A 13,958-nucleotide genomic window follows, 5' to 3' on the forward strand; every position below is an offset into this window, starting at 1 on the left:
GATGCCTTTAATTTTGGTAAACTGTTTCTGAATAAGCATGCTATGGGTCTTTGAAACTACACATTACATATTTCCTAATTCTTTTGAAATCACCTGTGCTTAATTTCGGCTTCCTGTTGACTCATAAAAACAGAGTTCGTCATTTATTTCTTGACACCTGATGACAGTTTATGGTGTCATAACTCAGTAAATATATATAGATATCTCTCTCTCTCTCTCTCTCTCTCTCTCTCTGTGTGTGTGTGTGTGTGTGTGTGTGTGTGTGTGTGTGTGTGTGTGTGTGTGTGTGTGTAAAATTTTTCTACACTTACCTTTTACTTATTGTGCATACTCTCCTCCACAGTTGATGCACCACTCCCAGTGCTGTTTCTACTTCCAGAAGCAGTCTCAGTACGCCTCTTGCTGGATTGTACGAAATGCCATCTGTGAATTTTCTTTTATCTTGTCTATCATTACAAATCTTTGTCCTTTCAATGGGGTTTTCATCTTTGTAAATAAAAAAGTCCACAGGGGTCAGGTCTGGAGAGAGTGGAGGATGAGGCTCTTCACAGATTGCAAGGCAAAGATCTTTCTGGTCTTGACTCATGCAATGGCACGAACTTGGCTATAACACTGTGCATTCCAAGATGCTGTGTCAGGATTTCATAACATGATCGTACTGAAGTGTTACATTCTTCTGCAATCTCTCAGTCAGTCAGTCTTTGATTGGCACACACAGCTTCATTGACGTTTCCGACATCGAAGGGCATCCTTAACGAGGGCCATCTTTAACTTCAGTCTGGCCATTTTTAAACTGTATGAACCATTGTTAAGACAGCACTGCGTAAGCACTCATCATGGTGGGTTTCCTGCATCATTTGATGTGTCTCTGTAAAGGTTTTCTTGAGTTTCACACAAAATTTAATACTGATGTGTCGCTCCTCTAATTCTACCATCTTGAAATTTGCAAATTGTGCAGCATAATGTTATACTCAGTACATCCCTGTACAAAAACTAACAGAAATACGACAATGAGACTTTTGGAAGTTACACATTAAACACAGGCGTGTGCAGGGATGCCAACTGCATTTCGCTCCAACACACCATTTCGAATGTTTCTAAATTTTTTGAACAGACCTCATATTCTGTGGAAATTGGCTGAAGTATGATGAATTAAAATTGACTGCCGCTTTGAAAGTGATGGCATTGCCACTTGGCAGTACAGGTGCAGAAACTCCATACAGTAGTGAACCTTGAGCAGAATTCGAGTTGGGCCTGGTGACCAAGCATGTGTCCCAGAACTGAAAAGTCACAGGATCGAATCTTCCTCAGACCATGGATTTTTATATCTGTTTTATAACCTGCCAATCATTTGTCAGAGACGAGGAAATTCACAAGAAAGGAAATGTATCAGATTCCATGATACTTCACATTTTCCCATTTGTTTAACTCGTTGGGAAGAAGAAGTTGCCAAAGTGATGTCTAACCGAAAGACTTGCACCAGGATATTGAGCCACATGCACTTATTATTTCCAGAATCTGTATGTATATACATGCAGTCTCCTGCAATGATACTTGCAGCTGACTGTCGCAACCTCCCAGGTGACAAATGAGAAGCTGTGAAGGCCTCTGATGTGGGCTCGCATTGTTAATGGGTTGTGGTCTGGCAGTCTTCTCGCACTTTTCCACACTGCAATACGCTAACGTCTGGTATGTGTGCTTAAATAGTTTAATTTATGAGGGTGGTGATATTCATTTACCTACTGTTCTCAGAGTTTTACTCGTAACTCTACTCCTGTAAACAAAAGTACCACTATGCCAGAAAAATCACGTGGCCATAGATACTGAGCGCTACCTCTGCAATACTAGGGCAGGTCACTAGTTTTATTTAAGTTATGTATTACTGTTACTTGGAGCCATCTCTGTTTGAAAATAATGTCTGAGATATGCTTTACGTAAATTGCTCACATTCCAAGAACATTGTGAGGCATGTTGTGCACTTTCATTGTAATAATACTCTTACATTTATAATATAACATGTCACTTACAGAGAAGTTACTTGCCTTTGTGCTGCTGTTCTTTTTCCTAGTTTGGCTACTGCTCTTTTTTCCTAGTTTGGCTACTGCTCTTTTTTCCTAGTTTGGCTACTGCTCTTTTTCCTAGTTTGGCTACTGCTCTTTTTCCTAGTTTGGCTACTGCTCTTTTTCCTAGTTTGGCTACTGCCCTTTTTCCTAGTTTGGCTACTGCCCTTTTTCCTAGTTTGGCTACTGCCCTTTTTCCTAGTTTGGCTACTGCCCTTTTTCCTAGTTTGGCTACTGCCCTTTTTCCTAGTTTGGCTACTGCCCTTTTTCCTAGTTTGGCTACTGCCCCTTTTTGTAGTTTGGCTACTGCCCCTTTTTGTAGTTTGGCTACTGCCCCTTTTCGTAGTTTGGCTACTGCCCCTTTTCGTAGTTTGGCTACTGCCCCTTTTCGTAGTTTGGCTACTGCCCCTTTTCGTAGTTTGGCTACTGCCCCTTTTCGTAGTTTGGCTACTGCCCCTTTTCGTAGTTTGGGTATTGCTATTTTTCCTAGGCTAAGTATGCAATCTCGCAAATACGAACAACACAGATACCCTACTCAGCTGATAAACATTACCACTCATATACCTTCAGATGAAATAAAATAATCATTTTATGCCTGTTTCGTTGCTTACTGTGTTTGTGATCTATAGTCTTTGTGTCAAATGTAACTTAATGGTTTATTTTTCTGTATTGGAAACATTGACTATGAAATGCCGTATGTTCATTTGTTATGTCAGTGGAACAAATGGTAATTAAAAGATAGATTCATCATGAAAACTTACAAGCCTTTCAAGATAGCACATACTTTTTGTTTATGAGAAATTCAGTCTGAAAGCTTTTTGTAAAGACTGTGTAAAATGCATTTTTGTGTTATGAATGGAGATTTGTCATTGTAAAAATATCATTTCTCTGTTTCTTTTGTCTTTTTTAAATTCACATCTGAACATAATGTGCAGTACTCTGCTAAAATATTTATAGAGTTTCTGTATTTTGCCATACACGCAGCATTTTCTTATCATTTTTGTTTCAGGAACAAATCTCATATGGAAATAACCCTCAGTGATATTATAAATATGTGGAATTCAGTTCATTCAAAATTAGAGAAACTTCAGCAACAAGTTAGTCGACTTTCTCACAACACTGATGTAATAACAAATGGCCCAAAGCAGGATGGAGTATGCATCCCCAATGAAAAATATTGTAACGTGTCCATGTCTAATTTTGAGGGGCTTTTTGATATGAAAATAATTTGCAACCCTCAGTTTCCTCTGTTTTCATTTCACTTCTTGTTGAAATATCTTAACAAATTATTCACTTTTGATGTAAATGTTGAGACAGATGTGAATTTCTCACAATGTCTAAAGCTCTTCAATTCTGTTCAAAGGAAGAATAACTTAAATAGCTGTCCTAATATTACATTCCTGTGGAAAGATGTGCCATATCCAGTTCTATTATTTAATAAAACAGGAAAAGAAATATTTGGTGAAGTTAATATAGCAAGATACTTCAGTCGTTTGATTGAGGCAAAAGATCCAGTTTGTTTATATGAAAAGTGTGGTACAGTGTGTGCATCAGAAATTGACGAATGGCTAGATAAAATTGATTTATGTTCAAGACAGATTAATATTGCTGGCTTAGAGAATACTGTTGAAATACATTTGTCAAAATACAATTGGGTTGTAGGAAATGAACTAACATTAGCTGACATATGTCTGTGGTCATTTCTGAAGCAAATGAACAGATCAGTGCAGAAAGTTTCAGTTAATGTTAACAAATTCATAAAAAGAATCGATAATATCTCAGTTTTGTAACATCGATGTAAGAATGTAAAACCAGTCATATTGATGAACATTGTCAAACATTTTTCTATAAGACTGAAAGTTGTCTACGTTAACATTTTATTATTACTTACCATCTGTAATGAAATTATATATAGACTTACTTGAGTGTTTTGTATTAACTGATAAAGGAATTGCTGATTGTCTCTTAGTTTTGTTTTCTACGTATAATTTCTTTGTATCAGTGAATAGAGGTTTGTAATTAATGCAGTAATACAGAAGATTTTGTTTAGTTATGGACTTTGTTTACAAAGCCTTACGACATTTCAAAAGACCAAGTAATTATGTGCATGGCCATCACTTAATGATGTTATGAATCCTGTATTTGTGACTGCTCCATTATATTTCGGGTGTGCAGCTGCATAAATTCCACTTCTTGGTCTGAAAGACTGATGCTACAGCACTTGCTCCATCCTTTTATGTCTGCAGACCATGCCACTGTGCAAGTGGACACAGAAACACAAGCATTAGAGACGATCAGTGGCAAAGAAGTACACATATACTTGAAATGAATGTATGATTAAGTGGTTCATACACCCATGAGCTGTACTGTGAAGAGGTCTTTACAAGTTTATTAAAGAAAGCACCAGATTCCATGACATGTCCAAACTGTAACCACAATCTATGTTGATTAAATTATTCAGCAAATGAATTTCAACTGCTTCTTATTCCACTGAGTCCCCAAAAACATGAAGTCTGTGCTGGAGTTTCTTCAGTGTAGAATAGAGTGACAAATGACAATGCATGCCACAGCTGATATATTGGGGTGTAAGAGCCAGGTGTACTTAAGGTCTTCCAGGCATCTTTCATGACTATACAAATAGTCTTGTCTGATGTCTGAGAGCCACACTTGCAGGGCCTCTTGTAAACCCCAGCCATCTTGAGCATCAAATCATCTGTAACAGAACCAAAGAATGCTGCTTTCTTTGGTTGATGGCAACAAATTACTTTTACTTTGTGCTTGCTGTGGATCTGCCCTATTTTTGAATGTAGGCTTCCCACACTTGTCACGTAGTTAAATCTCATAGAAAATGCCATTGGGCTCTTCATATTCCTAATTTAATGTCTCTCTACTTTTAAGTGATAATGTCATACCATTAATAAATGACATATTTTCATATCTCTAGGTAGATGATAACAATTCATGTGGAAAATGTTTATTTTGTGAACAGCTCTCATCATTTTCTTCCATTGTTACAACTGTGAATGCACAAAGAATATTTTGCAGTGTTTTGCAATTATTTCTTTCACATTTTTTGCTCTCTGATGAATACTGGCACCAACATTTGCGCAGTACTGTTTCCTGTGAGTTTCAGTTTCCCCATTGATCAGCAGTCAGTGTAAGATTCTAATTGCACCATAGGTTCTTTTAATGGTGTATTTGTATTCTTCAGTTTTCATTGACAGTTTTAATGCTCTCAGGAAATTCAATATTAAAGCTGTTGATAGACATACATAAGAGTACAAATGATGAAACTATCCTAGCTTTAGGAACTATTTCAGAACACCACATGCACTACAAGAGGATCAAGACTAAATCATCAGTTTTGTCCTTCTGGTAGTGCTATAATGATTCTATTTCTTGTGACTTTGTTTCAAATAGCAGGCTCAATTCAAAGAAGACTGTTAACAAGGGAAAAAATGTAAGGATGAGTCTTCCCCCCTTGCCGCTATGTTGAAAATGCTGTCCAATTATCTTTGCTGATAGATAATATATATTTTTTTCATTTATATTACATTTTGCCCAACTCGGCTAATGTACAAGGCTTATTACTTTTTTGATAAGTTTTCCAAATAATCGCAAGAAACAAGTAACAATAATTGATTGTTAAAAAGTGGTATTTGAGTGGCATCTAGGAGCTTGTTCTTTTGATATCTTTTGCCTATGTGGCATGCACAACAGTGGCCAGTTTATGCTATGCTGCAGACGAGCTCCAGCTGGTTGCATCACTGGCTTGCCTCATACAAAATAAACAGCCAACAAGCAGAATAAAATTCTTTTGAAAGAAAATTATATAATTGTCCATTAAGGGTGTAATGAAACTGCATTACCTGTGATTTCGCAAGCAGCAGGAGTACAAATGCAAATGTCAACAATTTTGTGACATTACATAATTCAAAATTCTGTATTTATACCATTGTCTTCACATACACTATGAGAGTTCACCTTATATTTTATAATTCTGATAGTTCATAAGCAACACTAAGCACAACTAGTTAAGTTCTCCAGTCAACATAACAGTGAAATTAATTATGAGACTAAAAAAAACAACACACACACACACACACACACACACACACACACACACACACACACACACACACACACACACACACACAGCCTTGTGTGTGTGTGTGTGTGTGTGTGTGTGTGTTTGTATTGGCTGAAACGGTAGCTAAAGAAACGTTCTTGCTGTACTTCATGATTGGTGCATTTAATAATACTTTTTAGGAATACAAATTCAGTATAGTGTAGGATTGGGTGCCAGGTTCCACACATTGCAGCCATTGACTTTGATGGACCCTCGTTTGTGAAAATGTGATCAAAGTAATTTCAACATGTTAAAACATCAGTACCAATCACATCGGGACACAAGTCCCTCCTGTCGCCTATGGCCCAAAAGACATTCCAGAGCATTTATGTCATTATAGCTGCAGCAGATTGTCTGATTGGTCTTGTAGCTCTGCCATCGAGTTGATACAGTCGTGTGGAAGTAATGTCCCTTGATAAATTGTCAGACGAAGCAGTCCATGGGTGTGAGCCTGGGACGTTGTGCCACATAGATCGTGGGTCATGCGTGCCCAATCCATCTTCCAGGAAACACACAATTCAAAAAAAAATACACACCTCTGTGGCATAATGGCATGGTGCTCCATGCTGTTGGAAGTAAACATTATGCACATGTTCGTCCTGCACAAGCTGTGGTAAAACTATTCCAGCATATCCAGGTACAGTGTCTTGTTGATGGAGTTTCTGGCAAAGGAGGATGGGCCATGATTATGTCAGCGGATATTCCCATCTGTTTTTTGGGGGAATTCCACTGGAACTGCTGGTGCTCTACTGGTAGTTTGCCAGTCCAGGTAATGCAGTTATGTCCATTAACCTTTCAACAAGTGGAAGACAGCCTCACCACTGAACAGGATTTGGTTGAGGATCTTGCAATTTACATCTGCTTCAAGCAAATCCTGATACACGGTCAAATGCACTACAAAATACATCTCATATAATTAATGGAGAACCTGCAGATGGTATGGTGGGATTTTCCTTTGTTATTTTTTATTTTTTTCCAAGTGTGTGTTGCAACACATTATCTACAGTTGAGCATGGAATGTACAGTACCACCAGCAATCACTGCACCAGTATTGTTCTGTATTCAATGAGTGAAGACAGATGGAAACTATTCTGAGAAAATCCACAATTCAGTTCAAATAATTGACTTTAAAAGATGGTTCTAGGAATATACTGCAGTCCTCCACATATCACTCTCATAGAGATCTTGCATGTGAAATTAGATTGATTAAAACACACATAGGGGGCATTTAAAAATTCATTCTTTCCACACTGCATATGCAAACAGAATGGGGGAAAAGCCCAAATAACTGGTTCAATGGGACATATCAATGGTATGTACTGTCTGCCATGCACTTCACAATGTTTTGCAGAGTACATAGCGGTAAACGTAGAACTAATGTTTAATTTAACGCATTAAAAATATGGGAACCGTTAGACACCAACAACACAATTGCACCTGAAAATAAACTTCAAGTTATCTTTCCACTATATGAGAGTCTGTGTTTAAATAGCTGTAACTAATGTTAAGGAAGCACCAAGAAGTTGGGGTAAATCTAACTTGAGAGTAGTGCCGGATTAGCCATGTAGCAAGAGTTACCAAATGCTAAGAGCCTCTTGTGTCATGAGGCATCGCACATGGGTGTATAAAAATTTTGGTAGCAGGTTTAATAGGTAAGAACATTTCTTTAGCTACTATTTCATCTAATTAATTTTGTTAGCAAGTGAAACAGCACATTTCTCATCAGGTAGGTTTCATACTCTATGGAACAGGTTTAAATATGTATTTCTATTAGAGCAAGGTGTCCAGAAATTAAATATCAATTTTGTTGAAATAATTATTGTATTTTTATTATTTATAGTGGCATACATTTAACACCCGAGATGCCTGGAAGGTGACGTGAGACACTAAACCATTAAAAATAATATGAGACCACCCAGCAACTCCATAGCACAATGGAGCTCGTAATCTAATAGTTGTATGTTCAATACTTAGGGAACAGTACTTTTTTAAAAATCGTTATCAAAGCGAAAAGTAAATAAAATTCCTTTTGCTATTTCTGGTTTGAAATTCAGTCACTACATTAACTTTATCACAAATTTACTGAAGTGAATTTCTGTGAAAACCATGTGATTGCAGAGAGGTAGCATTTACATTTTCTCATCATTTGAAACGAATTTATGTTTTAGATGGTTGTTTGATGATAACCATCCCATAAAATGTACATATCACTCTGGGAGCAATGCATGGCAAATATAAGAGGCATTCAAATGAAACCAAGTCACTAGTGTAAAGTATTGGTAACGATTTTATTTAACTCAAAAATGTAGTTATACACAGTACACATACTCCAAAATAGTCCCCAAAACTGTTGGCACATTTATCCCATTGCAACACTAGCCAGTTGATTCCATCCTTGAAGAAGTTAGTAGGCTGCTGTAGGATCCAGGCCTTGACCCAGCACACACTTCATCATCCTTTGTGAATCGATGTCCTCTAATATCTTGTTTTAGAGGTGCAAGCACATGAAAGTCGCACAGTGACAGGTTGGAACTGTACAGTGAATGTTCCAGCATTTCCCATCAAAAGTGCGGCAATGTCGTCTTCACTGCATTGGCTGTGTGTGGGTGTGCGTTATCATGCAGGAGGATAATGCCATTGGACAACAGGCCTTGACATTCTGACTTGATGGCTCATCTAAGATTCTGTAAAGTGGCTTAATAACGCTGGGCATTGATGGTGGTTCCTCGTTCCAGGAGCTCATCAAACGATGGGCGCTTATGGTCAAAAAAGGAGGACATCATGATCTTACCAGAACTAGTGTGCAAGGCCTTTGATTTCTTTGGAGGTGGTGACACCATGTTTTGTCACATGTGACAATACAAGACAGAAAGCCATATTCCTCCTCATGATAACGTTGCAGATGACTCAAAGACAGTGCAATTCGAGTATCGCACTGTTCGGTGGTCAGTTGGAGGGGAACCCACTGTGCACAGATTTTTTAAAAATTCACGTATTGATGCATTATAGTGTGGGTGGTGCCTTCGCTAATACTCAGTAACCGATGGATCTCGTCCATGGTGATACTGTGATTGTCCAAGACTAAAGCATTCACTTCCACAACCATTTCTGGTGTGATGACACAATGAGCCTGTTCAGGATGAGCATCGTCTTCCAGTGACTTGCGCCCCTCAAAGAATCATTTGCGCCATTTCATAACACTTGAACAACTCAGGCTGTACTCACTGTACACAGCCTTCATCCGTCGATTCATTTCACGGCCTTTAACTCCTTTCACCGCCAAAAATCAAGTTACTCCTTGTTGTTCCTGCTTACTCACCTGCATGTTCAGTAGTGGATGATAACTTGTATGACCGCCTTCTCTTCGGTGTGAAACCGCACTGTCACCATGCAACATCAAATGGTATGCATGCGTCAGCCTCTCTACCAACAGATGGCGCCACCATACCTGCAGTTATGTGGTGCCACCTTATGTGTAAGGCAAAGGTAGATGCACTGACAATGTTTTATTTGAATGAACCTCATACATAAATTGTAAAACTTTTAGTGAGCCTACCCATCCTAGTTTCGTTTGGCAGATGTCAGACAAATGTGACGAATGTTGCTTTACTTCTCATTGCTGCAGTCTTTGTGTAATTGATGTGTGCGTGTTGAGTTTAATTTCATATTCCTTAGGCCTACTACAAGTAAGTATCTTCAAGCATTTATTAACGATTCTGTCAGCCGTTGCAGTATTTGTATTAGGTGACTAGTTTCAAACCTTACAGGTCCATTTTCAAGACTGGCCTGCTGAGGCTGCACTGACAGTGCTGAGTGTTAAAAATAAACATCAAAGTGGCAACACCTGCTTTATAAATGTTTACAGAATGAATGCCACAATTCACACATGACCTGGATGTCTTGCTCGGTTCTTTCAATTTGATATCTGTCATTGATTTTCCTACTCGGGTAGTAAAGGACAGCAGCACATCGATAGATAAATGGAAGAGGCCTTCCCCACACCATTTGATACAACTGAAATTCCACGCACCTCTCCTTCTGAAATTAGGAAGATGATAAACTCTCTCAAGAATAAAAGCTCACATGGAATTGATGGCATTTCCAGCAGAATAATAAAAGCTTGTTCCCAAGAGATAAGTGGGATTCTTAGCCACGTATGTAATAGCTCTCTGAAGCAGGGTATTTTCCCAGATAGACTGAAGTATGCCATTGATAAACCACTGCATAAAAAAGGGGATACGTCTGATGTCAACAACTACCACTCAATCTCTCTTCTGACTGCTCTATCCAAAATTCTTGAAAAAGTAATGTATTGAGCAGTAGCTTCACACCTTTGTAAAACTAAAGTTTTAACAAAATGTCGGTTTGGTTTCCAGAAAGGTTTTTCATTGGAAAATGCTATATATACTTTCACTAATGAAATATTAAATGCTCTGAGTAACTGCAAGTCACCCCTTGGGATTTTTTGTGATCTCTCAAAGGCTTTTGATTGTGTAAATCATGGAATACTTGTAGACAAACTCAAGTACTGTGGTATGAATGGGGCAGTGCTCAAATGGTTTAAATCATACCTAAATGGAAGAGTGCAGAAAGTTGAAATAAGCAGTTCACATAATATGCAAAAAACTGGTGATTTCTCAAACTGGGAAACAACCAAGAATGGGGTGCCGCAAGGTTCGGTCTTGGGTCCTCTGCTGTTCTTAATATATATTATTGACTTGCCATTCTATATTCACGAAGGTGCAAAGCTGGTACTTTTTGCCGATGATACAAGTGTAGGTATCACACCCAACATACAAGAATTAATTGATGGAATTGTAAATGATTCTTTTTCAGAAAATCATTAAGTGGTTCTCTGAAAATGGACTCTCATTAAACTTTTACAAAACACAATGTATACAGTTCCACACAGTAAACGGAATGACACCATTAATAAATATAGACTTCGATCAGAAATTGGTAGCTAAGGTAGAATATTCAAAATTTCTAGGTGTGTGCATTGATGAGGGGTTGAACTGGAAAAACATACTGAAGATCTGTTGAAACATTCGAGTTCAGCTACTTATGCTATTAGGGTCATTGCAAATTTTGCTGATATACATCTCAATAAATTAGCTTATCACACCTCTTTTCATTCTCTGCTTTTGTATTGCATCATATTCTGTGTATCTCATCATTGAGTAAAAGAGTGTTCATTGCACAAAAGCATGTAATCAGAATAATTGCTGGAGCTCATCCAAGATCATCCTGCAGACACTTTAAATAAGAGCTATGGATCTTCACTGTAGCCTCACAATATATTTATTCACTTATGAAATTTGTTATTAACAATCCGAACGAATTCAAAAGTAATAGCAGTGTACATGGCTACAACACTAGGAGAAAGGATGATCTTCACTACTCAAGGTTAAATCTAACTTTGGCTCAGAAAGGGGTAAATTATGCTCCCACAAAAATCTTTGGTCACTTACCTAATAGCATCAAAAGTCTGACAGATAACCAATAGCATTTGAAAGGAAATTAAAAGAATTTCTGAATAGCAACTCCTCCTCCTCCTCCACCTCATTAGATGAATTTTTGGATATAGTAAGTAGGTAATTTCCAGACCCCCCCACAAAAAAATTAAAAAATATTAAGTGTCATGTAATATTTTGTGTAATGTAATATCTTGTATGGTCACCTTTTATTAACCTGACATATTCCATATCATTACAAAGTGTCATATTCATGATCTTTGGAACAAGTACTAATCTAATCTCTAATCTTATGAAGTCGAAAATTTGGTTTTTTACTTGGTAAGAAGCTTTTCTAGATTGTGGCATTCATTCTGCAAACATTTATAAAGCATATGTTGCCACTTTGATGTTTATAATTAACCCTTTACCTAGCATTGGGCCTCAGAGGCCCATCCTTGATGGTTAATGTCTTCTCTGTTAGCAATTATATATTTTATTTTAATGAAATGTTATGACTTTTCCTAATTTGTCAAGTTAGCAATGGTTTTGGAAAAAAATTATAAAAATTTGCATATGACTTTGTGTTAAAGTGTGGTGCACATTTTCTCTTGTAAGGCCCTCACAGGCGCATGCGGTTAGAAGCTGTTTTTCAGTAACCAGCTGTCTATCTGCACAGTGTCTGTTACATCACCTAGCACATGTTTAGTTTGGTGCATTATTTCACAACAGTTGTCTGTTATACAGTCTGAAGCTGTTATGGAGAAGAGGATTGTTTATAAGATGAGGAGATAAGGGAATTGTTGGAGCAGTTTTCTGATTCTGAAAACCCACCTAGTGAATGTGAATCTTCCATTGATGATGATAATGAGGTAGATGTTGCTGAAAACTCATAACTACACGAATGTGATGATCATAAATACTCCTTGTAGGAAGATGGAGAAGAACAATTTGGTGAAAATTCTGTTGAGTGTGACTTATTGGGTCTTGTAATGGGGATGAAATGTGGGTTATAGCTCCTCAAGCTGGAATTTCTGGTAGGTGGAGCAAAATAGGTGTATTGAAAGGCGGCCAGGAACCTACTAGTTATTCGATTAGCAACTGTGATTATGAAGAATTGTGTTTTATGTTGTTCTTTCATATACCCCTCATTGATAGAGTCTGTATGTGGACCAACAAGGAAAGTCGAATTGTTTATGAGATGAAATGAATAAGTTTCTTGGTGTTCTGATCCTTACAAGAGTCAACAAGTCAGGAAATGAAGATATCAGTCAGCTTTGGAGTGCTGAGAATGGCCGACCACTGTTCAATGAAATTGTCTCTCAACCGCTTCCATGCTATTCTGAAGTGGTTTGCTTTGACAGTGCAACAGCCCAGTGTGATCATAGGTCAAGTGGCGAACTGGAACCAGTCGGAGAAGTTTTTGTGGTGTGGGAAATTTCCCTGAGGGACATCTACCAGGGTGATGCATGACTGTGGATAAACAGTTGGTCACATTCGGACTGCCTGCCGACTTTATTATACCTAAAGGGCATAATGTATACTCTCTGTCATTTTCAACCAGGTATGATGATAGCCTATTTTGTTCCTAAGAAAAAAAGTTGTTGTCATCCTTAGCTCTCTTCATGACCAACCAGTGATGTCATCATTGAAAGTAAACAAGTTGACACCATGGACCAGAAGATGCAATGCTACAGTGTGAAGAGAAAAACAAGGTGCTGGCCATTGGTGGCTTTCTTCAGCATAATCAATGAAAGTGTAATGAATGCCTACGTAATTTGGGTGATATTGGCTACCAATAAAAAAAAATTTTTAAAAATGAGACATTGGGCCTTCATCATCAATGTGGGAAAGCAACTATTGGGGATAAAGAAGTCAATGAATTCATTAGTAGCACCAGATCCAAAAAGGGCAGTGAAACCACCAGCTAAGAAAAGGAAAAAAATGCATAGAGAAGAAAAACAGAAAAAGTCAAATTACATGTTATAAGTGCCCCAAACCTGTATGCTTGGAATCTTCTGCTATTGTCTGTAGATCCTGCGCAAATTTTTAATAAGAGTAAAACCCACCAGTAAAAGTATAAAAATTATGTTTTTTAAAATGTAAACTTTAAATAAATAAAATTATTTTAAAAGTATGTATTCTTCAAAAGTTGTTCACATCATAAGTTTTCAAAATAGCGTCAGTTTATGTCAATTTAAGCAACATGAGCTCGAGAAGCCCGACTGGTAGAAAATGCTGCACAAATTTTCTTGTAAGCAGAGGGTTAAGATCAGACTCTGTAAGTGCAGTCTCAGTAATTGAGGCTTCAAAATG

General features: G+C 37.7%; 1 protein-coding gene across 1 annotated transcript in view; it reads left to right on the forward strand.

Annotated features, from left to right (window-relative positions):
* The window catches only part of LOC126172322 (phenylalanine--tRNA ligase alpha subunit), a 147,206-nt gene extending 142,677 nt beyond the window's left edge, over window positions 1–4,529 (forward strand). The window contains exon 10 of the mRNA XM_049920870.1: window positions 3,070–4,529. Within this exon, the coding sequence (XP_049776827.1) occupies window positions 3,070–3,850 (781 nt within the window). The 3' untranslated portion in view covers window positions 3,851–4,529. The remainder of the gene's footprint in view (window positions 1–3,069) is intronic.
* The last annotated feature ends 9,429 nt before the right edge of the window (window positions 4,530–13,958 follow it).

This window comes from Schistocerca cancellata, chromosome 1, assembly GCF_023864275.1.
Source record: "Schistocerca cancellata isolate TAMUIC-IGC-003103 chromosome 1, iqSchCanc2.1, whole genome shotgun sequence".
NCBI lineage: Eukaryota > Metazoa > Arthropoda > Insecta > Orthoptera > Acrididae > Schistocerca > Schistocerca cancellata.